Source organism: Notechis scutatus, chromosome Z, assembly GCF_049901735.1.
Source record: "Notechis scutatus isolate UNSWTSFEM ecotype Mainland chromosome Z, rNotScu1.2, whole genome shotgun sequence".
Lineage (NCBI taxonomy): Eukaryota > Metazoa > Chordata > Lepidosauria > Squamata > Elapidae > Notechis > Notechis scutatus.
Window position 1 is genome coordinate 132,616,587 of NC_142025.1, and position 26,462 is coordinate 132,643,048.

Below are 26,462 nucleotides of genomic sequence, written 5' to 3' on the forward strand. Positions count from 1 at the left end.
AGCGATCCTTAACCGCAACTCCGCCGCCTTTTGAGCTCGTTACACATCCGCCATTGCGCAATTACAGATTCAGAAAAGGGCGGGAAAACGTCAGCGAGGGCTGAAAATATAAATTAGTATATTTTCCCGGTAACGGGAAGTTCCAGAAAGGACGAAACTATTATTAAGCGGAGAAATATATTTTTTAAAAAATTAAAAAAAACCCTCTATCGCGGCATTTTGTTAAAAGAGAAAAATTGGGCCCGCTTCCGCCGCCGCCGCCACCGGCCTAAGCACACGCAGCACTTTTTTCCAGTTTTGCCCACACTTCCCTTCGGCCAAGCTGGGCGATGAAGTCACGGGTTGCCAGAAATAACGTCACGTCCCGTGCGCCGAGTTGGGTGGGGGGGAGAAAAAAAATGTCTCTAGCTGTGGCGTCATATCCTGCTCGAATGGCAGCAGGAGTCTGATGTTGATTCTTGCGCACCGCTGCTGGGAGTCTTCGGGTGCTTGTTATTGCAGCCGCCGAGGTACGACCCAGGTCGTTTGTCCGGGGATGGGACGGAGGGGAAGGTGCAAATCCGCCAATTCTAATTTAGGAAATCTCGGGGCTCCCGAGATTCCCAAATAAGCGTCGAGATTGCCTCCTAAGTTAACTTCAGACGTGATTAGATGCACGAGAAAAATTGTGGGGATCCCCCTTTGGCTCCGACACGTTTTATTGGGCGGGGGGAGTCGATAGGCGTCCCTTACATCTAATTCTCCAGTTGAGAAAGGAATTGGAATTAATGGAGACTGTTGTGGAGTTCAGAAAGGGAAGGAAACTTACTTTAAGAGATGGCCACAAAGCCCCGTTTTTTGGAAATAATGGTTTCTCATCTTTCTGCTTCCGAAAGAAAGTGGAGAGTCGGGTTTAGCCAATGAGAACCAGACACGAGGGGTGGTTCAAGGAATTTTTACTGAAGTACAGGTAGTCTGCGGCTTACAGCAGTTCATGTAGTGATTGTTCAAAGTTAACAAAGGCACTGAAAAAAAGTGACTTATGATCGTATTTTACAGTTACGACCTTTGCAGCTTTCCTCATGTGATCAAAATTCAGATGCTTAGCAACTAGTTCCTACTTAAACTGTTGCAGCATCCCGGGGTCATTTAATCACTTTTTGCAACCTTCTGACAAGCAAAGTCAGTGGGGAAGCCAGATTCACTTAGCAACTGAGTCACTAACTTTATCAACTGCAGTGATTCACTTAACAACTGTGGCAAGAAAAGTTGTAAAATGGGGCAAAGCTCACTTAACAAATTCTCACTTAACAATAAAATTTGTGCTTAGTTGTGGTCGTAAGTTGAGGACTACCTTTACTTCAGCAAAAGGGTCTCAGCAGCTAAAGGAGCTGAGACACCGAACTATGTACAAATTTTATACAGTTATGATTAAAGAAGCTAATACTCTAAGAATCATTTATTGATTGCTTGACACATGTTTCTTTTGATTGGATTCTTCTATTTTATCCTCCTCCATACATTGCATGTTTATGCTAATATTTCTTATCAAAAGGGGTGTGTGATTTATTATTATAATAAGCTAGAGGTTACCAAAGTTTATGTGCCCTAGCTAGCATCCTTCTAACAGCGTCCTTCTAACTTGTAACTTTCTTGTTGCTAGGCAGTAGTTGTCCCACCATTTGTTACTGGTCTTGTTATACTCGTTGCAGCTGCAATTTTCTGCCTCTGCAATTCCTTTAACAAACTTTCCCAATTCTAACCTGAGACCTTCAGAATGCAGGATTCTTTCCATTATAACATTTGGGAGTGCCTGACAGCAATTTGGAATAAAACTGTTATGAGGGAGTATGCAGGATTGTTTTAAATTGTGATATTTGGGGCAGTGTTTTGGTTCTGAGAGTTTATCAGTTTCTTCAGTTATATTAACCTTATATTCATTGATACCAAAGGGTAGATAATATGGATTGCGTGCATCTACCTTGGAGTGGGTAGCAAAGGCAGAGTTGACAGCTGCTTGTTTACAAACTTTCCCCAGAGGCAGTGTATAGTAATGATAAGGTCCTTATCAGTAAAGGAACGAGCATTCTGGTAAAGCTGGATATGACACTTATGAAAACTGCCAAGTTTGTGTTTTGGAAGGCGGTCAGTTGTGTGTAAGTTTCTTCAGTCTCTCTACTGTTGATTTGGATTGCATTTTACAGGGTCATCATGTCAAAACGGAAAGTCACATTTGAAGACCAAGGTGATGATGATGAAGAGGAGATGATTCTCCCAAAGAAGAAGGTGAAATAAAACTTTATAGCACTATTGCCTAAACTGAATTCTTCTGCCTGTTGTTGGTTAGAGTTCCTATCAATACTGGTTAATCTAATGGTAGGAACTCCCAGAAATTGTAGGACAAATCACCTGATGCAACCAGGATGAGGAAGGATATTTTTTAACTTGAGATCCAGAAAATAAAGTTAAGGGAGAACTATTCATAACAGTGTTTTTCAATTTGGCTAGATACAAATGGACTTCAACTCCCAGAATTCTCATGCTGGCTAGGGTATTCTGAAACGTGAAGTCCAAACATCCTAAATGTTTATGGAGATTCTCAGTCATCCAGGTCATAGTTGTGCTTTTTCAATAGGCAACTGGACCTTTCCCTTCTTTGGAAGAGCTTTACAGCTCCCGCTGCCTTAAGAAAGTTCAAAACATTCTCAAAGATCCATCTCATCCTGGGAAGCCTTTTTTTGAATTATTACCATCTGGCAGATGGTACAGAATAATAAAAACAAGGACAAATAGGCTAAAAAACAGCTTCTATTCCAGGGCAGTAGCTCTTTTGAATTCTGCTGTATAGTGCAGTATTTGTGCGGTATCAGGGGTTTTTGGTTCAATGTGTGGAGGGTGAAGGATGTGCGTTTATGTTTATTTTCATGGTCATGATGTGCACTGAAGATGGTGTTTGATTTCATTGTACGAGGTACAATGACAATAAAGTAAACTAAACTTTCTTTTTCTTTTTTGAAGACGTTTTGCTTCTCATCCAAGCAGCTTCTTCAACTGAAGCGCAGCTCAGAGCTGAAGAAGCTTCTTGGATAAGAAGTGAAATGTCTTCAAAGAAAATCAAAAAAGTCCAGCTGCCTCTTGAAAAACCACCTTTGGGACACACACCCTAAAGTTACCACATTTGAAAAACACAGGATTGTGAAGTTGAAGCTATAGCTACAGACTTAAATTCAGATAGTCCTCGACTTATAACCATTTGTTTAATGACCCTGTGAAGTTACAACAACACTGAAAAAAGTGACTTAGGATATTATTTTTCTCATTTACGACCACTGCAGCATCCCCATGGGCACATGAACAAAATTTGTATGCCTGGTAACTGGTTCATATTTATTATAGTTGAAATGTCCAGGAGTCATGTGATCACTTTTTGCGACCTTCTGTCAAGCAGAGTCAATGAAGAAGTCACATTCACTTAACAGGTGTGCTACTAAGTAACAACTGCAGTGATTCACTTAACAACTGTGTCAAGAAAGGCCATAAAAGGGAACAAAACTCACTTAACTGTCTTACTTAGCAACAGAAACTTTGGGCTCAATTGTCATAAGTCGAGGACTGTCTATTAGAATAGAATAGAATAACAGAGTTGGAAGGGACCTTGGAGGTCTTATAGTCCAACCCCCTGCTTAGGCAGGATGCCCTACATCATTTCAGGCAAATGGTTAGCCAATGTCTTTTTAAAAACTTCCAGTGTTGAAGCATTCACAACTTCTGGAGGCAAGTTGTCCCACTGATTAATTATTTTATAAGGGTCTCAAGTTATCAGGGAAAAATCTGGAGAAAGTTACAGGGAGTAACTTGCCAATTTGAAGAATTAGCTAATTTGCTAACTTGACAATTGTGGAAAACAGGTAAGCACTGTAGGTTCTTTAAATGCTGAACTTCTAAATTCACCTCATCTCTTGAATAGCTGGTGGAACCTGCTATTGGAGGGCCAGGTAGCCGCTTTAAGGGCAAACATTCATTGGACAGCGATGAGGAAGATGAGGAGGAAGATGAAGGGCAGGGTAGTAAATATGACATCCTTGCGTCAGACGATGTGGAAGGTAAGTAGGGAGCTGTATTGGTTATAGATTTCAGTAATCAGAACTTCTACATTGTTTCTTCTCTCTGTTAAAAAAAAAGTACCTAAGATTGTGGATTTTTTTTAGTGATGACAGAAAAATGTTTTAAGACTTCATAATTCAAGTAAAATGATAATTTTGGATCAGAAGGTTTCATATTTGCACTTTCTACTCCAATAATTTACTATTTGTTAACAATATTAAAAAAAATAAGGTTAAATAATATTTTTATTGGTGTGAGGTCAATTGGAAATTAATCTCCTTATTTTATCTTTTTAGGGCAGGAATCTGCCACTATTGACTATGAAGATGGTATCCGGATCACCCCTTTCAATTTGCAAGAGGAGATGGAAGAAGGTCATTTTGATTCAGAAGGCAACTATTTCTTGAAAAAAGAGGCGGTGATTCGGGACAATTGGTTGGATAACATAGATTGGGTAAATCTTTTTGGGTAGACTTGAAGGGAAGACAACCAGTGTAATATATATATTGCACTGGTTGTATATATACAACCAATTAGAGAATTTTAAGTTAGAAAGAAGGCAAATAAGAGATGGATACATGATTTATTTTTATTTATTTAGTTTGATATTCCTCCAGCTCCTAAAGTCTCACAGCTGCTACGGAAAAAGTGTGCATATACATTATTTGAAGGAAATGTAGGGGAGTTTCAGGATTATAAAAGGAAATACCATGGACAAGTCATAGGATACTGGGCCATCCACTCCATTAATGGTTATCAGTTTAAACCAGTGTTTCTCAACCTTGGCAACTTTAAGATGTGTGGACTTCAATTCCCAGAATTCCCCAGCTTCCCCTATAGTACATAGTACCACTTCTACCAATAAAATTGAGACCAATATTGACAGATGAAAAGTGTACCTGCAAAAAATGGAAATGATTGCAACCATTTGTGTTCTTGTTCCAGACCTAAAATCCATTTTAATCCATATTATATCACTTTTCCCTTACCTAATCTATTGTTTTCTGTTTTTTTCCAGGTCAAGATCAAGGAACAGCCTCCCGGTCAGAAGAAATCACTCGGTCCTGCAGATAACAATGAAGATGATGAGGATGATGAAGATCTTGAAGTGGGCCGGACACCTCTGGAGAAGAAGGAACTTCTGGAAAGGATGGTAGACTTAATGTTACCTGGTGAGACAGTAGCTAGAGCCATTCAAAGGTTTGGAGACAAGGGTGGCCCCAAAAGTAGTGGACGTCAGCGGAAGCCCTGGACCCGCCTCAAAGTAGATGAAGTTGAACCAGCTGAGGAAGATGATCCCCAAAAGCCACCCTCACCTGAGCGGAAAGAGCAGCTGGAACAGCTGTCAGGGCTGGCTGACCAAATGGTGGCACGAGGCATCTATGAGATCTATCAGGAAACCCGGGAGAAGCTGGCCGTGAGACTCCGGGCGTTACAGCACCCTCCTGCGGCACCTTCCTCTGGTGAACCAGAACTCGATATGTTTGCTGAGGAGATCGATGAAGCCAAACTAGGAGAGAAGACATCAGCAGGTGAGCGTCTTTGGAGAACCGAGGGCTACAGTGTTCCCGGAGGAACTGGACTGGAAACATACAGTTGAGACAGTTTGCTGAATTTTATCACAGCAGGCGAGGGATCTCTTGTTGGGGTGTTTTTCACTATGCCAGGGTTCCAGGTGGAAATTCCTCTCAAACTTGCAAAGCTGTGTGTCAAGTGCTTATTTGGGGAAGCATTGAAATATACAACCACTCATCTAACACGCTCAGCAATCCTTGAGTTGAAGTCCACACATCTTAAAAAAGTTCCCAAGGTTGAGAAACACTGCCTTAACTCTGTTAGAGTAGAGGTCTCCAGACACGACTCCTGTATTAGGGGGTAGGTGTCCTTTATTAGGGAATTTAGGAAAAATTCTTCTGACATAAGTGCTTATTCTCCTACAACAGGAAGTCAGGCACATAGGGAAAGTGATGACAACATACTCTCGGAGGTGATGTGGGAATATAAGTGGGAAAACACAAACACATCTGAACTTTACGGACCTTTCAGCAACTCTCAGATGCAGGTAAGAGACCAAAAGAAGATAGATGAACTTCTTATTCACTTCCTCACTTTTTGTGTATTTCTCTCTCTATTCACTATCCTAGTAATGTCCTTTTTTCCTTATTGGTGCAAATATCCTTTTCCCTTCTCCAATATTTCTTTTATCTTTCTTTTTTTCTGAGTGGCTTTTTTAAAAAGTGCATCTTTCTACAATTCTATTCATTTTGATTGCCATCTATGTAGTGTTGTTGGTTGTTTGATTTTGCAAGTGTATCTAAAAATATTTACAGACCCCTCACATCCCGGACATAAACTGTTTCAACTCCTTCCCTCAAAATGACGTTATAGAGCACTGCACACCAGAACAACTAGACACAAGGACAGTTTTATCTGAATGCCATCACTCTGCTAAACAAATCATTCCCTCAACACTGTCCAACTATTTACAAAGTCTGCACTACTATTACTGTTAATCTTCTCATCACTCCTTATCACCCATCCCCTCCCACTTGTGACTGTAACTTTGTCACTTGTATCCTTACGATTTATATTGATTTATATTATATTATATAGTATGATTTGATTGCTTATTGTACCCTATGACTATCATTAAGTGTTGTACCTGATGATTCTTGACGAATGTATCTTTTCTTTTATGTATGCTGAGAGCATTTGCACCAAGACAAATTCCTTGTGTGTCCAACCACACTTGGCCAATAAAGAATTCTATTCATATATTCTATTCATCTAAATCTTGAATACAGGTAGTCCTCGACTTACAGTCACTCGGTGACTATTCAAAGTTACAACGGCACTGAAAAAAGTGACTTATGACCACCCCCTCCCCCCGGTCATGTGATCAAAATTCAGCCACTTGGCAACTGACTCATACTTACGACGGTTGCGGTATCCCGGGATCACGCGATCCACTTTTGCGACCTTCTGACAAGCAAAGTCAATGGAGAAATCATATTTACTTCACAACTGTGTTATTAATTCAACAACTTCAGTGATTGATTTAACAAATGTGTCAAAAAGTCGTAAAATGGGGCAGAACTCACTTAACACATTTCTCAGTAACAGAAATGTTGAGCTCAATTGGGGTTGTAAGTTGAGGACTATCTGTACTGATGGAAGAGGCTTCTCTTGGTGCACATTATTTCGGCCTTCCATCCTGGGCAATTGTGAGAAGGAAAGCCTGTTTCTAGGAAGATTGCCTCAGAGGGATTTTTAATCACATGTCACATTATGTTGTTCATAGTTATGATTTATTTCCTTGGTCAGATTTTTTTTTCCTGGGCAGTAGATTTGCTCTGTGGATGGTACTTGAGAATTAGTTTTGATTGATAAGCATCCCTGCTCCCAAATGCATACTAACATACCCAATGTGCATTGATAGCGCTGCCAATTAAGTGTGCCTCATTGAAATTGGTTGCCTCTTTTGTGCGATTCCATGCTCCGTTTTCTTTCATGAATGAAGGTGAATATGATGTGTCCCAGGATAATGGCGCAGGATCCAGTTTGAGTTTAATCTTCTGAGATTTCGGATTCGTGCTAGAGCCTCATCCTCAGAGAACTTCTTTTTAGCAGAGTCTGTTTTCTTTCCTTTTCTTCTTTTCCCTGCCATCCTTCTCTCCTCTTTCAAATTCTTTTTTCTGTCTCTTCAGGACTGGGTATCCCAAGGCTATTTTCCTGATGGGGTTTACTGCCGGAAGGCGGATAATTCCGAGGGCCAGTTCTACAATTCCAAGCGGATTGATTTTGATCTCTACACATGATCGGAATCCACCTCCTGTCCTGCCGAGCATGAGGGATAAAATTCAACCCAGCAACAGACTGAAAGAACTTGCCAGACTTTGGGGTGGAGTGGGGTGAGGGCAAGGGTATGTGTGTGTGCGCGTGGGTGAATTGCCGAAGGGAAGAGAGGTTTGATTCATCATTTAAATTTGAGGATGTTTGGGATTTTGTGAAAAATAAAATAACCTTAAATTGGTTTGGCTAGTCAGCTCTCTATTTTCCTGCTGGCTAATACATTGCTGTAAGTTTTATGTGGGGTAATGGTTGCCAGACACAAATAATATTGTATAGGTAGTCCTTGATTTACGATCACAAGTGAGCCCAAAATCTCTGTTGCTAAGCAAGACAATTGTTAAGTGAGTTTTGCCCCATTTTACGACCTTTCTTGCCATAGTTTTTAAGAGAATCACTGCAGTTGTTAAATTAGTAACATAATTACTAAGGGAATCTGGCTTCCCCATTGACTTTGTTTATTGGAAGGTCACAAAAGGTGATCACATGGCCCTGGGACACTTCAGTTGTCATAAATGCAGGCCAGTTGCCAAGGTCACTCTTTTCAGTGCCATTGTAACTGCACAGTCACTAAACAAATGGTTGTAAGTTGAGGATTACTTAATACATGTGTAGGACTACTTGAGCATGGCTCATTAACCAGAGCTAGTGGCTTAGTTGAGATCACATATACTATATCAACTGCAGCAATCATTGTGATTGCTTGCTGGAAAATAAGATTTTCCATCACTAAATGAATTGTTGTAAGTCGAGGACTACCTGTATACAAGATAGTTTGATTCAGCCCAGAGTTTTCAAATAAGACAAATAATTAGTTAACTTGCTAGATAGATTGCACATGAGCAGCCATGTCCTTAGATTTATAGAAAGGAAATTATCTTTTCAAAAGATCCGTTAAAAATAAATTTTTAGATTTGGGAACACTGATCTGTTCTAAATAGTTCTCTGGGTGGACTCCACCGAATTTATGGCAACTGAGATACAATTTACTGTTGATATTTACGGTCAAGTAAATAGATGCCTCAATATTATTCCCTTAAGACAGAAGTGGGTGACTATGGCCCTTTATGATCTATGGACTTCAACTCCCAGAATTCCTGAGCTGGCAGGAATTCTGGGAGTTGAAGTCCACAGATTTTAAAGGGTCCATAGTTGCAAGTTCAAAAGAGCCCTCAATATGAGTTGTTCTATAATATCGAAAGAACTGCTGAGGAGACAGAATGACTCAAAAGAAAAGGGTGATGTTTTTTTATGACTAAACAAGTGGTAGGCAATCTGATGGAAATGTTTGATAACCATCTTGAAATCCATATTTCCTGAAATTCAACTTGAGCCAACTCATTGGCACAGGAAGGAAACTATGCTAAATTATTTGAGCAATCGATCCTTCACCATGTCCAATGAAGCAAGCTGAGTTTTACGCTATTTTGTTTTTTAGAAAAAGAGTAGATTGGGAAGAGGATAGGAACCTCAATTTTAGAGATCGGTCTGGTGGTTTTTATCCTTCCCACCACCATCTTCTAGAGATGAGCCCTACCTCGTGGTATTTTCATAGAATTTCTGTGAAAGCTGTGATTAGTTATTTCTTTATGGCTTTATTCTTGGAAGATGAACTTTTTGTTTCCTGTGAATTTTATTGTCCCTGCCAGGAAAGCAGATGTCATATGTTCCAAAAAACGTGTGCGATTCCTTCGGCTGATTATTCTACAGCAGAGTAAATTTGGCCCTTTTTGTCGACAGAATTGAAATTGAGCCGATTCAGTGACTCAGACTGAAGTTCTACCTCAGGGGTGTCAAACTCGCAACTTCATGTTGCCGTCACAATACATTTCGCGACGTTTTTCCCCTTTGCGGAGCTGGGATGGGCATGGCCTGTGTGTGATGCCTCCAGCCTGCGGGCCACCAGTTTGACACCCCTTTTCTAGCTAGTCTTGTTTTTTAACCACAACTTCGAGCAATGCCCTCATAGAAAAATTGCCTGCCAATATCCATCTTTAGGATACATGTAGTCTTTGGCTTACAACCATTCGCTTGATGACTGTTTGAAGTTACAGTGGCACTGAAAAAAGTGACTTACGATGATTTTTTCACACTTAAAACCATTGCGGCATCCATTCACGTGATCAAAATTCAGACACTTGGCAACTGGCATGTATTTATGACTGATGCAGTGTCCTGGAGTCATGTGATCCCCTTTTGCGACCTTCTGACAAACAAAGTCAATGTGGGAGACAGATTTGCTTAACAACTGCATTACTAACTTAACAACTGCAATGATTCACTTAACAACTGTGGCAAGAAATGAGGCAAACCTCAACAAGTGTCTTGATTAGCAATGGAAATTTTGGGCTCGATTGTAGTCCTAGTCCAGTTGGCAATTTTGACTAAGAGGCATTGATAGAATTCCCTGTCAATTTTTCCTCATTGAGCAAAATTTTCCTAGGATGGAATTGTAGAAGTGAACCAGCATTGCCTGTTAGAGTTTTGCCCACTGGGTTCGCCTCCAGTGGAGATGGAAAACCTTTTGGGCTTGGAGACCGCTCAAGACCTCTTCTCTGAAAGTCGCATGAGAAGGTCCTGTTGTCCTGGGGCCTCTGGAAACTCCAAAAGCTGCACAGGGATGTTCACACAAATTTTGGAGATCTCAGGGGCCACACAAGAGCAGGGCCCTCTTGAGTGACTTCCAGAGGGTCCGGAAGCTTGCCAGTCACCCAAAAATGGCCTGCGTCAGTCATAGGTCTGCCATCGCTGGCCTACAACATTAAGCACACCCTGGTCAGGAGGAGAAAGGGACTATATAATCACCCCAGTCTCAATATACCACAGGAAGTGATTTAGAAATACTTTAGGCAGAGATTACACAAAGGAGGGCTGAAGCAGAAGTTGGAGGAACTAAGAATGTTGGGAGGAAATACATATATTGGTGTGCGAAGAAAAGGAAGTGAGATGCAGCGTGGAGTCAGAGAAGAGTCTCCAGAGAGGTGAAGCTACACTATGGGTCCTATCACTGAAGCGAAGCTCTTCTACCAAGCTATGATCCTTCTTTGCCTGGGCTGCGGTAGGTAGCAGATCCCCGTTGAGTTTGGGGGTTCAGTAACAGGGTAACAGGTGGCCTGAGAAGTATCAAATTTACCTTGCCTTTCATAGATTTCAGAGCATTTTCTAGCCTGGGGGGGAATTATTATTTCTGTATAGAACTGCATCAGCATATTTCATCCAGAGTAAGAGGAAATGGCTGGGGAGGGGATGATAATTTGCATCCAAAGTGAAGAAGATTGAGTTGCAAAGGTTGGGCATCCCCACAAAATGGAGATCCTATGCTCTTGAATTAATTTTAGTTAATACCAACACCTGTTGGTATTTTCAAAGAAGAAAAGTTAATATTAACACAGAAGCTTTTCTTAAGTGTTGCATTGGCTGAATAATTTTGAGAGGATCACTAAATATTGCTTCTACTTAGCTCTTCTGTCAAGCTCTGTAAAGTAAGTTAAAGGCTGATAGACTAAGCCACGCAAGCCAGGTGGTGAGAGAATGGTGTGCTTAGATTTGTTTAAATTCACTCATGTTTGAAGGAGTGCTTCCTACTTATCCAATCTAAGCAGTTTTTATAAAATTCATATGTATTCAATATATATAATGTAGAAATCAGCACTAGAAAGGAATGGGTGTCTACTGCCCCCAGCTACGGAATTAATGTTCACTGATAGCCTGTTTTGTTTTCTGCCTAAGAAATTTTCAAGACAATTATTAAAATAGATTACTTTTAAGCTTCATTAATTTTTTTGTACATTATTATGCAAAAATCATTGCTTGAGGCGATACAACATAAGGAACATTCCAAGACTTTATAAAATGTCATGTTATTCATTTCAGAACATGAAAGATGTAGTCTAATAATGCCATCAATTTATATTGTATGTTTCAAATAGCTGTTTTCAGATTTCCTATATAATTCTCCAGCTGTGGCCTATAAAATTAACCAAGTTTAATTTAGCCATTATATTGCAGGTAGTTTTGTCATTGATTTCACTGGTACTTTTTACCTTAATGTGAATAATCTTCACAAGAAGTAGTAATGCAAGTTTTTGAACCATAACAGAAGAAAACAACTGAAAATGGAAACAATCTCAGACCAGCTTAAACCTACAGTAGATTTGATTAAAGTTGCATTTTATATTTATGATGCAATTCCACTCCCCCAAAATAACAAACTGCATTCGTTATATGCTTGAAAAGGGAGACAGTATTTCATTCTAATGAATTCTAATTTAAGGTCTGGTTAATCTGGAGCCCTCTAAGCATCTTAAACTAATCCTAGACAGCAGCCAGGAACTTGTGACGCCAGACCAAATAGAAGGATAAGATAGTGCCAGCTTTTAAATACAATAATTTCCCAGGAAGGGGGTGCAAAAGACATCATTTCAAATTGTTTTGAGCATGAAATTTCCCATTTTGAGATCAACGGTGGCCTGAGAAGTATCAGATTTACCTTGCCTTTCATAGATTTCTATACTGCTTATACTGAAGATTTTGGCAGTATGTTGAACTTGGAACAATAATTTACAGAGTGTGAAACATTTTCAAAACACTTGGAAACAGCCCATATTGTATCAGAAACAGTCATTTCAGATTTGAAATGCTTCAAAATAAGATGCTTCTAGTGCTTTGCATAATTCAAAGTGCTTTTGGCTTCCTTTCCCTGTAGTAAATTCTATTCCCAATGTCATTTGCATTCCCTTTTTATCTCTATCTCTTTTTATTCTACATATTTTTATAACAGTTTGTTTTTATTTCTGTTATTTTTTATTGTAAGCTATTTTTGATTACTTCTCTGAATTCCAAAGTAAGGAACAGGTGAGGAAAACAAAGCAGGCCGCACCACTTTCATCTGAATATGGATATTTTATTTTATTTTATTTATTCAATTTGGACACCATCTGATTCTGACTAACTCTAGGTAGTTCACAAATAATAAACCAAAACCAAGATAGAATCCAGACAAATATTCAGATAGAAAACAAAAGTAACAAATTCCTGCAAGGGATTGTCTATCTCATCTCAAGATCCAGGTCTTTAAGACTTTATGGAACATCAACTAGGTGGGAGAAACATGAATTTTGAGGGGTAGGATATCATTCCAAAGGCCAGGCACCACAACAGAAAAGACACAATTCCTGGGTTCTGATGATTGATTGATTGACATTAGAGGAAGGGTGTCAAACTCTATTTCATTGAGGGTCACATCAGAGTTGTGTTTGACCTCAGGAGGCCAGGGTGGGCGTGGCTGGGGTGGGCATGGCTAGGGTAGGTGTGGCCAGATCAACGTCACTTGTGTCAGGGGAACCTGTGGTGGCCAAATGCTAAGGCAGGACTTCCCTCAGATTCTCCCTCACTCTCATAAGCCCTTCCTTCCTTCCTTCCTTCCTTCCTTCCTTCCTTCCTTCCTTCCTTCCTTCCTTCCTTCCTTCCTTCCTTCCTTCCTTCCTTCCTTCCTTCCTTCCTTCCGTTTTCCTTCTCTCTTCATTTTCCTTTCTTCTTTCCCCTCCTGATTTTTCCTTCCTTGCTCTCTTCCCATCTTCCCATCTTTTTCTTTGTCTTTCCCTTTCTCCTTTCCTGTCCCTTCTTGCATACTCATATGTAAAAGGGGAAACATTTATCTTTTTGTTTTGTTTTTAGTTGCTTTGCTAGCCCTCAGTCAGCGAAAACAGATCTCAGGAGGGCAACGAATGATCATCATGAGTTCTGTTTTGACTGGCAGAGGCTTGTGTGCTGATCCTTTGCTGTTTCTAGGGTGGCCCTGTGGGCGGGATTCCAGGGCCTTGAGTTAGACACCCCTGATCTAGCTTATGCAACTCTGCCATTATATAATGCCCAAATGGAAACCACGGGAGAATCAAGTAACTTGGGCCTATGGACTTTGTAGGCAATAACCCACCAGAAACAGACTGGCAATCACTGCAGCTTGTAGAGCAAGGGTGGTATACAGTCATATTGAGGCATACACATCACTATCCACATAGCTGTGGTCTGGACTGATTGAAGTTTCTGAGTGGTTGTCAAGGGCAGCCCCATGCACAGTCATTGCACCTTGAGGTGACTAGGAAATGGGTGATCGTCTAAAAAGTCTCCCAGTCAACTGGTGCATCGGATGGAGCTGAACAAAGTCTCCCTTGGCTATGCTGAGGTTATCTTCAGATGATACGCTACTGTGGAGTGAGGAAGTGCTACTGCATCTAAGAGTATGGATGGAAAGTTCTTGGGTCCCTAAAACCCACATTCAGGTCCAGCTACAGGTCTCCTGGCTGCCTTAACAATCCAAGGACTAACAGAGCAGAGAACTTTTTCCTCAGGTGTCACCAACCCAATCCTCCCAAATCACATAACGAGACCGAGCCCCAGGCCTTTCAGCCCAAATATTCTTAACAGAGGCCCTCTGGATGTAGTTGCCTGACCTCCCCATCAGGACTGGATCATCCATGGCTATCAATGGACATGATAAGGACATCAGCAGCAGCAATTCCAAGCATGACCTTAAGCCCAACTGAACCAGAAGAATTCATAACCCATTAGCTCCAGAGCAGAACTTCTAAAAGACTTGTAGGGGGTAACAACATTATTGAGCATACACAAAAACGTCTTTCTGTTTGTGTTTACAGGCTCGAGAAAGAGAGAGAGAGAGAGGAGAATGGTTATATCTCATGAATATAGATAGTCCTCACTTAATAATGGTAATTGGGACTGGCATCGCTAAGTGATGCGATTGTAAACAGCAATGTCATGTGACTGCACAGAGTTACAAAGACGGTTGCAGCCGTTCCAGTTGTCAATGTTAAGCAAGTCACCTACAGTTGTTAAGGACGGCATCGAGCAACTCTGTCTTGTGATCCCTTGCTGGCTTCCCCTTCACTGTGCTTATCACAAACAGCAATCACATGATTGTGAGGCACTGCGACTGTCATAATGGCGAGCCTGAATTATGAAGATCGGCCACCAGTCTCATTTCAGCAGCATTGTAACTTCCAACAGTCACTGAACAACTGGTTCTTAGGTGAGGACTACCTCTACATTCTCACTAAGAATTTTGAAAATTCAAGGTTATTATCCCTCAGACTGAAATGATCTATCTGGGCTTAATTCCAGTATGTACCACACTTGAAGCAGTCAAAATGATTTTTAGAGGAATCTATGCAAGATGCCCCATTTATTTACTTGTTTATTTAACATAGTTTGATGCTTCAACAATTAAAATTAGGTTGGGTGCTTACCTAGGAAAAGAAAATACTAGATGTGGGCGCAGAGATTAAGGTTTTGCACGATTATACAATCTGTCCCTAAAATACAGAGCAATCATGTTTAAGTGATGTATGATGGGATATGTATGTTCTGGTATGGGGCAAGATTGCCTATGTGGCCTAAGTTCTCTCAGAGTTAGTGTTTGAGCTCTTCACCAGGTAAAAAAATGTGATGCCTTTAGCTGCTCTTTGTCAGAATGGGGTGGAATGTAAACCGGATTCCCAGGAGGGAGGGGCTACATTCCAGAGGACCAAGAGACAGCAAAATTTAGATAGTTTGGATGGAAGAGGCTCAAGAAGCTCCTCTCCAGAGGTTGTCAGAGTATATCTTTATTGACGCTAGTTGTTTGCTTTAATTTGGTAAGATTTCTGTCCATAAATGAGGAGCAATAAAGGAAAATGCTTTGGGGTAACAGCGTGTATTTTTTAAAGTTTTGGAGCCTGACACAACTTCTTGCATTGCTCTTCTTGATCAAGCCTCTAGACCAGGGGTGTCAAACTTGATTTCACTGAGGACACATCCGGGTTGTGTTTGACCTCGGGGGGGCTGGGATGGGTGTGGCCAAGGTGGGTGTGGCCAGCATGATGTCACTCAAGTCAGGGGACGCTGTGCCAGCGAAAATGGGCTCCCCAGCTCCATTTCCAGCTGCAATGGCCTCCTGCAACTCTCTGCCAGTGAAATGGAGGGTGGCAGTATGAAAAAGGAGCCCTTGTGAGCTCCATTTTCGCTGGCAGAGGCACTGTGGGCCGGTCCTTTGCTGTTTTCAGGGCAGCCCTGCGAGCCAGATCTAAGCACCCTGTGAGCCGGGTCCGGCCCCTGGACCTTGAGTTTGACACCTCTGCTCTAGGCCTTCAGAAGAGCTTTCAACTCTATTGACTGTTTCTCCTGTTCTTTCCTGTTCTTGTTGACCGTATTATCCAGGCAGTCAAAGGGGAACAGCGGGTTTATTTGCCTTTTTCATGAGCAGACATGGTACTTGTCCTAATTGTGCCTGTCATCTGCTTCACTTTGGGTTTTTGTTACGCAAGATTGGTCATTACTGGGCACCAAGGGCATCTTGCTCAAGAAAAATCACAGAGACGTACATAGCAAGGCAATCCTTTGATTTTTTTTTAAAGCAAAAATGTTGTGAATCACTAAAGAAATTGAAAGACTTATTCACAATGATGAACTTTAACATACAATTCTGATGATTTTGTGGTGAAATATGCAGAAGTAAGTGGCTTAAAAAAAAAACTGTTCAGAATGTTTCGGAAGCCAAAGATGAAGATCCTGGAGCTATAATGTCACAACTGATAGTGGAAGCATTGCAGAGAGAGTGGCAAGAAATTGTGAATGAACTTGATGAGGTCTACCGAATACACACAAGTTATGTGAGGAGACACAAGTGGCCGAGAGAGGTGCAAATAGAATTTGCGAGGTGAGGGACATCAACTACAAGATTACAAAAGATGAGCCGATGACGTACAAAGATAAAGAAATAGTGATCTTGAAACAAATTCCGAGATGAGTGAGAGAGCAAAGAAGACTATAGATTTTTAGCAGCACTTCTAAACAAACCAAATATATGGTTCAAATGGCTAGTCCTGGAAGGAATGTTGGTTACTTGGCAAGAAAGAAGAATTAGAGTTGATAGCATCGACAAGGCGCAAGAACTGTACAAGCAATTTGTGGGATCAGAAGAAGAAACTAGTAGCAAGGAAGAGCTCAATAGCAGAAGCCAAGAAGAGAAGCAACAGGAGATACAGGAAGGGGAACAAGAAGAAAAAAGTAAGGAAGAGAGAGAGAACAACCAAGAAGAGAAGGACTAAGAATAAGAGGTACACATCCAAAAACAGCATAGAAAATGCTTAGATCACTCCAAACCAGGAGTATTTTATATATATAGCATTGGCGGATCAAAAAAAAAAAAAGAGGGGTAGTAATGTATATTAGAAATGGGATAATTGCCAAACAAATTTATGCATAAAGTTGGTTTATTTGATCAAATTTAAAATAGACGTTCTTTCTGATAGTTTTCAATGGGCTTTTCTTACATTAGAACAGGGATGTCAAACTCGCGTCATCATGGCGTCATCACGTGATGTATCAGGACTTTTTTCTCCTTCGCTAAACCAGGCAAGGGTGGGACCAGCACGTGACGCATCTGGCCCCCGGGCCATGAGTTTGACACCCTTGCACTAGAATGATGCTCTATGGATTTGTTTATATATAAGAGATGGGATATGGAAAGAAAAGATTGTTGTATTTTAAGAGGAGATAATATTGCTAAAAACGCTATGCTTGTGATGAAGTTAAGAAGTCACTTTATATATTTACTTTCTTTTTTGTTACTACATCCTTACTTTTTTTTTTTTTTTTTTGCACCTTCTACTCTTTCTTTATATTCTTCCAATTTTTTTTGTTTGTATGCGTTTCTAACTGATGTAATTATAATCTTTAATAAAATTACTATTGGACAAAGGAGCTCTTGTCAGTCAAGAATCAGGGACATGTGCAGTTTTAGCGACTCCAGTATGCTCATGTAACACCATAGCTATGTGAACTGTTGTAGCTTCTGCATGCAATTCAAGGTGTTGGTTATTACCTTTAAAGCCCTACGTGACATGGGACCAGGTTATTTGTAGGACTGCCACGCCTAGCAATAAACATAGCCAAAAAGGCATTAAGAGTTGTTAACTAATCCTACGTAGCTTTTTCTCTGGTAATATCACACTACTAACTAGAGCATACAAAACATTTGCTAGACCAATACTCGAATACAGCTCATCAGTCTGGAACCCACATTACATATCTGATATTAACACAGTTGAGAAAGTCCAGAAATATTTCACAAGAAGAGTTCTCCACTCCTCTACTCGTTGCAGAATACCTTATGCCACTGGACTTGAAATTCTAGATCTAGAAAACCTAGAACTACACCGCCTTCAATCCGATCTAAGTATAGTATATAAAATCATACATTGCAATGTCCTACCTGTCAATGAAATACTTCAGCTTCAACCATAACAATACAAGAGCACACAATAGATACAAACTCAAGGTTAACTGCACCAAACTTGATTGCAAGAAATACGACTTCAGCAACAGAATGGTCAATGTCTGGAATAATCTACCTGACTCTGTGGTTTCTTCCCCAAACGCCAAAAACTTTAACCTTAGATTGTCTACTATTGACCCCTTTCACCCCTTTCCTAAGAGGTCTGTAGGAGGCGTGCCTACCGTCCCTGTCCTATTGTTTCTTTTTATTTTTCTTATATGTATCCATTTCATGTATTCATAACTATGTTTATACTTATTACTATTATCTTGTAAACAATTGACAAATCAAATAAATAAAAAAATAAGCCTAGGGAAACAGAATTACCTTATGGGTTTTAGAAAGCCGACTCATGAAGTAGGCATGGCCCCAAATCTGCTGCTCTTTCGCAAGGTTGTTAAGACTTGTCTGTTCCCCCAGGCACCGAAGCTAGAAAATTAATTATGAGAGCTGTAATATGGGTACATATTATTAGTGGTTTTATGATTTTACAATTTGCAGGTTTGTTTTTTTTAATGTAATGATTTTGCTGATCCACAAGTTTCTTGGATAGATGTGTGGCCATATAAATTGGATGAATCAAAATTGGATTAATAACAAATAAATCCTGAGTTTGAACTGAACCAATGCAAAAAAAAAAAATTAATAATAATTACTGTCAATTGTCATATAAAACTAGCCATTAACATTGGTTTCAATTTCTAGTTAACCTATTTGAAAATAGTGGCAAACCTAAAATTTGGATGACATGCTTCATCTTAAGAAAACCACTGACTATGGTTAATAACAAGCCAGTTAGGATGAGTATTAGAGAGGGGCCACGCTGTGTCTGTTTCATAACTTAGGGGTCCCCAACTCTTGGCCACCGTTCACTACCGGGCTATGGCCTGTTTGAAATTGGGCTGTGTGAGTGGCTGGCTGGAGAGCGCATATGCACACATCCCAGTTCCCCTCTCCCTCAGCCAGGCTGCCAAGCCTCAAATGTTGGGAATTGCTGATCACATGGTGGATGTCTGTGACCCAATATCTTCCTGTTAGCTTGCATTACAACTCTCACAATCCCCCATTGACCATGCTGGAATGAGGCTTAGGAGAACTATAGTCTAGAACCCCTGGTGGGCATCAGATTGCCTAACTCTGCTCGAGAACACCAGTGTACAATAGTTATCTTAGATGAGCATGAATATAATTGAAGTCCATGAAGAGAGAGGTATCTGGGGCCAAGTTACTTTCCTAAAAGATTTTTTTTTTTTATGTTCTGTGTGTTGTGTGTTTATGTTTCTGGGAGAATTAATAAAACCTTGCAGAAATATAGAATGAGAATAATGGTAATCAAGTCAGAAAGAAATAGATGAAATAATAATAATGAAATTGAATAAGAGTAAAGAGAAGTAAAGAGAAACCGGATAAGAGGTTTTTGTATGCTTATGTGGAAATGGTTTAAAATAGAATTATAGTGTATAAAATAAGGTTTTATCTGACTTGTTAAATTTATAATGGAAAAAGGTTTAAGTATGTAATGGTTAATGATGATTTGTTTGTTTCTGAAAAAATAATAAAACTTGTTTAAAAAAAAAAATAGTTATCTTAGAGTCATACAGTCGTACACTCCTAGGGCTGGTAGGGACTTCAGAGGTCTTCCAATTCTATCCCCTGCTCAAATGATCAAGAAGTCTATTTAGCTCAATATTCTAACAATGGCCAAATTCATATTGGAGACCCACAAGCAGACACAATAAATAAGCTGCCCCTTATTTTACAAATCACATATAGCTGTGTCACCTGGATATTTGTATCTTCCACTTCAGAGTCACTCAAAATGCTGATGACCTCACCACCATGACATACCACAAAATCTCACTGCGTGGAAGTTGCCAAAGGAAAGAAATAATTATTATTCAACCTCAGTGAATTGTTTTTTCATGTTATAACGCACGGAGCTAGAGTAAAGATTATTTCCTTTGTTTGGCAACTCCTTGTTCTGATTTGTGGGTTTTTACCAGGCTGAGTAGTTCTCCAGTGTAGCCACAGATTTGAGTCAGAGGAGCAGCTGATGCTGGGTTAAAGTAGAGCAAGCAAGTTAGCATTCAATGACCAATACAGAGTAAACACAATAGGTAATTGTCTATAGAGATTCTCAGTCGTCCAGGTCATGGTTGTCCCAAAGGTGCTTTTTTCAAGAGGCAACTGGACTTTCTGGTTTTCCTTTGAAGTCGTTTCGCTTCTCATCCAAAACCTTGGATAAGAAGCGAAACGTCTTCAAAGAAATTCCAGTTGCCTCTTGAAAAAGCTCCTTTGGGACAAAATAGGTAATATTTCCCCCCCAAGGATATACTGCAGTGATTCACTTAACAACTCTGTCGTAGCAAAATGGAGAAAAACTCACTTAATGACTGTCGCTTATGATCACACTTAAGCCAAAATTTATGTTTCTAAGCAAGACAGTCATTAAGTGAGTTTTGCTCCATTTTACTACCTTTCTTGACTGAGTTGTTAAGTGAATCACTGCAGTTGTTAAGTTACTAACACGGTTGTTCCCCGTTGACTTTGCCTGTCAGAAGGTCGCAAAAGGGAATCACGTGACCCTGGGACACTGCAATCCTCATAAAGATGAGTCAGTTGCCTAGCATCCAAATTTGGATCACATGACCATGGGGATACTGCAATAGTCTGAAAAATGGGCATAAGTCACCTTTTTCAGTGCTGTTGTAAGTTCGAACGGTCACTAAACGAACTGCTGTAAGTCGAGGACTACCTGTGCATCAATTTCAGGACAATCCAATCTAAAGCTGCCTCTCTACCATTGTATGCAATGCATTGATTTTTCAGCTGGCTCTGCCCTGAATTTGTTTTGGGGCTGTTGCTTTCAGACAACCTTTGCTATTTTTACAATGTCAATACAGGTAATCCTTGACTTACGGGCCATTTATTTAGCAACCATTTGAAGTTACAACAGGATTGAAAAAAGGGACTTACAACTGATCCTCACACTTACGACTATCACGGTATCATCACAGCCACTTAATCAAAATTTGGATGCTTGGCATCTGGCAGAATAACAGAATAACAGAGTTGGAAGGGACCTTGGAGGTCTTCTAGTCCAACCCCCAGCTCAGTCAGGAAACCCCCATACTATTTCAGACAAAGGCTATCTTGACTCTTCTTAAAAGCCTCCAATGTTGGAGCATTCACGACTTCTGGAGGCAAGTCGTTCCACTTATTAATGCTTCTAACAGTCAGGAAATTTTTTTTCCTTAATTCTCCTGGCATATTTTTATGATGCTTGCAGCTCCCCTGGGTCACATGATCGCCATTTCCTGCCTTCCCAGCTGACTTCCTGCAAGCAAAGTCAATGAGGGAAACTGGATTCACTTAACAACCACAGTGATTTCCTTAACAACTGCAGCAAAAGAGTTCGTAAGATCAGGCACGACTTATTTAATGACCGCCTGGCGACTGAAGTTCTGATCCAATCCTGGTTGTACACTGAATTATTCATCTGCATATGAATAATTCACTCTCCTACCTCCATTGCTGTCATCGGGATGTTCCTGCCCCTTTTTGAAGAAGAAAAAAACCCCAGATGTGCACTTGGGAGCACTGATTCTATGCTGCCTTCCTCTGTTGCAGGCCTTCCAGGCTTTTCAGCTTTCAGTCTCATCGATTTTGAGGCTCCTGTGATTTTCCGTGGGGAGGAAGCTGACCAGTTTGGCTATCGCGTCGTCCAGACAAAATTCGATGGGAATTCCTGGTGAGGATGGAGCTGATTACGTTAAGAACATGGTTCTTGATTTTTTTTGAAGTGATATGCATGTCTCAACTATTAATTCTAAAATAATATTTAAATATTAATTCAAAAATATTATTTGACATCCCTTTAGGCTGGTAGTGAGCGCTCCCTTCGCAGGCAATCGGACAGGTTCCCTTTTCCAATGCTCATACGATTCACAGAGGTGTCAACCAATTGTCTTCAACAGTAAGTGCAAGCTGAGATACATTTTTGACTTTCTCATGTATGGATTTTTTTCCATTTCATTTTATAAAAAGAGAGTTTCTTAAAGTACACTGGCATTGAAAGCTTAAACTGGTTTTACGTAAGTTACTAGGTTCACATAAATCCCTAAACTATAATATAGTTTGATTTTCATTAGCATGTTACACAAACCTAGTGGATATCATAGATTAGCACATCTGTGAACCCAGTTAATATTGATTTGTCAACAAACCATGATTAAGAAAAAAAAAATGAATTATTACGATTTGGAATCCAGTCCAACTGTAATCTAAGGGATTATATTTTATGAGATTAGAGGTAATCCTCAATTTACAATCTCAACTGAGCCCAAAATGTATGATGTTACGTGAAAAAATTCTTAAGTGAATTTGTCCCATTTTACGGCTTTTCCTGCCATATTTCTTAAGTGAATCACTACCGTTGTTAAATTAGTAACATGGTTGTTAAATGAATCTGGGTTTCCCATTGACTTTGCCTGTCCGAAGGTCGCAAAACGATTGTTGAACACTACAACTGCCATGAATATGAGTCAGATGTCAAGCATGTGTATGTAAATCACGTGACCATTGCGATGCTGCAGTGGTCATCAGTGTGAAAAATGGTCATGTCACTATTTTCAGTGCCTCTGTAACTTCAAACAGTCATTAAATGAACTGTTGTATTTCAAGGACTACCTGTATTTTCTTAGGACTCCAAGTTTAATTTTCTCAGTCTCCTCCAAAGACAGGGAATTATTGCAATATAATCTTATAGTGAGAATAAATTTCAAAAAATAAGGAAGGCTAGATGCTCTCACAGGAAGTAGGACACAAAGATTATTACGATTCTTCCCTGTGCTATTAATTAACCACACTTCATTATTTGTTTTTATTTTTTTAATATATATTTTTGCTACCTTTGCAATCAACTTGCAGAATTCCAGTTATTGGGTAGATTAGAAATATAATACGGTAGTAAAATCATTTTTTAAAAAATACATTCTTAGTAACTAGCATTTGATTTGAGCAACTCCTAACAGTAATGCACAGCAGAACACACGTGGCTGTGGGTCCTTGCTTCTACTCCAAAATCTCTTAGTCAGGCAAAGTTACAGAATGCATTTGAGCCACAAATAAGACCAACAAAATCCATCATGAGATATTATTTATTTCTTTAAAAAGCCTCCCTTGGTTAGATGTGTATGTTTGAAAGTGATAAGTCTGTAAAATAGAGACAATCAGAATAACAGAGTTGGAAGGGACTTTGGAGGTCTTCTAGTCCAACCCTCTTCTCTATCTTTTCAGATGCCAAGGTCATTCCTAGAATATCTTTGGGTCTTTCGTTGGCTGCTGATGAAGCATCTGAATCCAAAATAATGGTAAGCAATCATCAGAAGTAGAATTAAAACAGAAAATCTAAACACAATAAAAATATTAGTAGAATCTATGTCAGTCTGCAGAGGATGTGAGCCCATTGCTTAGAAAGGCTGACCTGCTCTGGGTGTATAATTCTTGTTGCTCTGCCCAGTAGTGGGATTCAAACATTTTTACTACCAGTTCTGTGGACGTGGCTTGGTGGGCGTGGCTTGGTAGGCATGGCAGAGGAAGGATACTGTAAGATCTCCATTCCCACCCCACTCCAGGGGAAGGTTCTGCAAAATCCTGTTCCCTCCCCACTCCACTAACCTGCTTTCCAGCTCTGTTCTCCTGTCAGGCAACAAAAGAAGACCCAGCTGATCAGCAGGGACTTGGGAGGCAGAAAATAGATGGGGACAGAGCCAGTCAGAAGTGGTTTTCTGAACTACTCAAAATTTCTGCTACCGGTTCTCCAGAATTGGTCAGAACCTGCTGAATAATACCTCTGCGAAGATTACAAGAGCTATTTGCGTTGACTCTTCTTATGCACAGGCCTGTGGTCCCACTTGGGAACGAAGATGTGGGCAACTTGATTATCTGAACGGCGTGTGTTATATTATGAATGGCATCGATGGAAATGTGAAGGAGATCCAGCCAGCTTTCCAAGGTCAGATGAGAAGTTCACATTTGCACATTAGATTTGAAAGCTAGGTTGTGCCAAGATCTTTGCTACATGAGAAAGGATAAAAATGGCACCCATCTCTCTTAGAAGGCAAAAAGCCAAGGCAAAAAGTTTTGCAAGGAATTATTATTCTCCTTCACTGTAAAAATGCCAAAGATAAGCACATTAAATAATTATTGGTGGTCTCTTGTGACACACACAATTTGTATTGCCAGAGGTAGCTATCTCACTCTGGTTTCTGGTCAAGCCAGCCATGACAAAAATCCAGGTTGGGATGTACAGATAATCCTCAAATTATGAAAAAATTGCATCCAAAATTTCTGTTCCTAAGTGACACAGTTGTTAAGTGAGTTTTGCCCCATTTACGAACTTTCTTGTCACAGTTGTTAAATGAATCACTGCAGTTGTTAAGTTACTAACGTGGTTGTTAAGTGAATCTGGCTTCTCCATTGACTTTGCTTGCCAGAAGATCACAAAAGGGGATCACCTGATCCCGGGATATTGTAACCATCCTAAATATGAGTCAGTTGCCAAGTATTTGAATTTTGACCATGGGGATGCTGCAACAATCATAAGTGTGAAAGTGTTGAGGTAGTCCTCGACTTACAACAGTTCACTTAGTGACCATTCAAAGTTACAACAGCACTGAAAAAGGGACTTATGACCATTTTTCACAATTCTGACCGTTGCAGCATCCCCATGGTCATGTGATTTACATTTGGATGCTCGACAACTGGTTCATATTTATGACAATTTCAATATCCTGGGGTCATGTGATCCCCTTTTGCGATCTTCTGACATGCAAAGTCAATGGGAAAAGCCAGATTCACTTAACAATGGTGTTACTAGAATAGAATAACAGAATTTGAAGGGATCTTGGAGATCTTCTAGTCCAACCTGTTTAGTTCCTGCTTAGGCAGGAAACCCTATACCATTTCAAGACAAATGGTTATCCAACATCTTCTTTAAAACTTCCAGTGTTGGAGCATTCACAACTTCTGGAGGCAAGTTGTTCCACTGGTTAATTGTTCTAACTGTCAGGAAATTCCTCCTTAGTTCTGGGTTGCTTCTCACCTTGATTCGTTTCCACCCACTGCTTCTTGTCCTGCCCTCAGTTGCTTTGGAGAATAGATTGACTTCCTCTTCTTTGTGGGCAGCCCCTGAGATATTGGAACACTGCTCTATCATGTCACCCCTAGTCCTTCCTTTCATCAATCTAGACATACCCAATTCCTGCAACCGTTCATATGTTTTGGCCTCCAGTCCCCTAATCACACTCTTTCTAGAGTCTCAACATCTTTTTTACACCATGACAGCCAAAACTGGATGCGGTATTCTAAGTGTGGCCTTACCAAGGCATTATAAAATGGTATTAACACTTCACATGAACTTGCTTCTATCCTCTATTTATGTAGCTTAGAACTGTGTTGGCTTTTTTGGCAGCTTCTGCACGCTGCTGGCTCATATTTAAATGGCTGTCCACTAGGACTGCAAGATCCCTGTCACAGTTACTACTATTGAACAAGATACCACATATACTGTACCTGTGCAATTTGTTTTTCTTCCCTAAATACAGAACATTACTTCTTTCACCACTGAATTTCATTTTGTTAGCTAGCACCCAATGTTCAGGTCTATCAAGATCCTTCTGTATCTTAAGCCTATCTTCTGGAGTGTTGGCTATTCCTGCTAGCTTGGTATCATCTGCAAATTTAACAAGTGCAGCAATTCACTTAACAAACGTGTCAAGAAACATCATAAAATGGGGCAAAACTCACTTAACAAATTTCCATTTAGCAACATAAACTTTGGGCTCAATTGTGGTCATAATTCAAGGTCTACTAGTAATCATATGGGAGAAGAGGTTTAATACAGGAAATTCCCTTAGAGTCTGCTACCCAGTAGAGAGATCAATTTTCTTTTCTTTTCTTTTTTTAAACAAATTTTATTAATTTTTAAAAGCATACAAAACATACAAGATAAACATAAAACCTTTTTTCTAAAAATTTCTAAAAATTATTTGAAAGTTTTACAACATTAACACATTTCCTTACAATCACATATTTTCCCTTTCTAACTTGCTTTATTTTCTTCTATCTTTCTCTCCATTGTCCTTTTCTAACCTTTCTCCAAGGTTTTATTAACTCATTCAAACATAAACACATA

General features: G+C 40.0%; 2 protein-coding genes across 2 annotated transcripts in view; both read left to right on the forward strand.

Moving 5' to 3' along the window:
- The first annotated feature begins 331 nt into the window (after positions 1 to 331).
- CD2BP2 (CD2 cytoplasmic tail binding protein 2) lies at positions 332 to 8,116 on the forward strand. Its single transcript, XM_026682253.2, has 7 exons — positions 332 to 509; positions 2,184 to 2,265; positions 3,947 to 4,082; positions 4,380 to 4,537; positions 5,102 to 5,615; positions 6,027 to 6,145; positions 7,791 to 8,116. Exons 2-7 carry the CDS (start codon positions 2,191 to 2,193, stop codon positions 7,899 to 7,901), a joined length of 1,113 nt encoding a protein of 370 aa, XP_026538038.1. The 5' UTR covers positions 332 to 509; positions 2,184 to 2,190; the 3' UTR covers positions 7,902 to 8,116.
- A 2,677-nt stretch (positions 8,117 to 10,793) lies between these two features.
- Positions 10,794 to 26,462, forward strand: part of LOC113421740 (integrin alpha-D-like) — a 59,687-nt gene continuing 44,018 nt past the window's right edge. Inside the window, exons 1-5 of the mRNA XM_087947186.1 lie at positions 10,794 to 10,990; positions 21,896 to 22,016; positions 22,147 to 22,241; positions 23,564 to 23,637; positions 24,167 to 24,281. Of these exons, the coding sequence (XP_087803312.1) occupies positions 10,927 to 10,990; positions 21,896 to 22,016; positions 22,147 to 22,241; positions 23,564 to 23,637; positions 24,167 to 24,281 (469 nt within the window). The 5' untranslated portion in view covers positions 10,794 to 10,926. The remainder of the gene's footprint in view (positions 10,991 to 21,895; positions 22,017 to 22,146; positions 22,242 to 23,563; positions 23,638 to 24,166; positions 24,282 to 26,462) is intronic.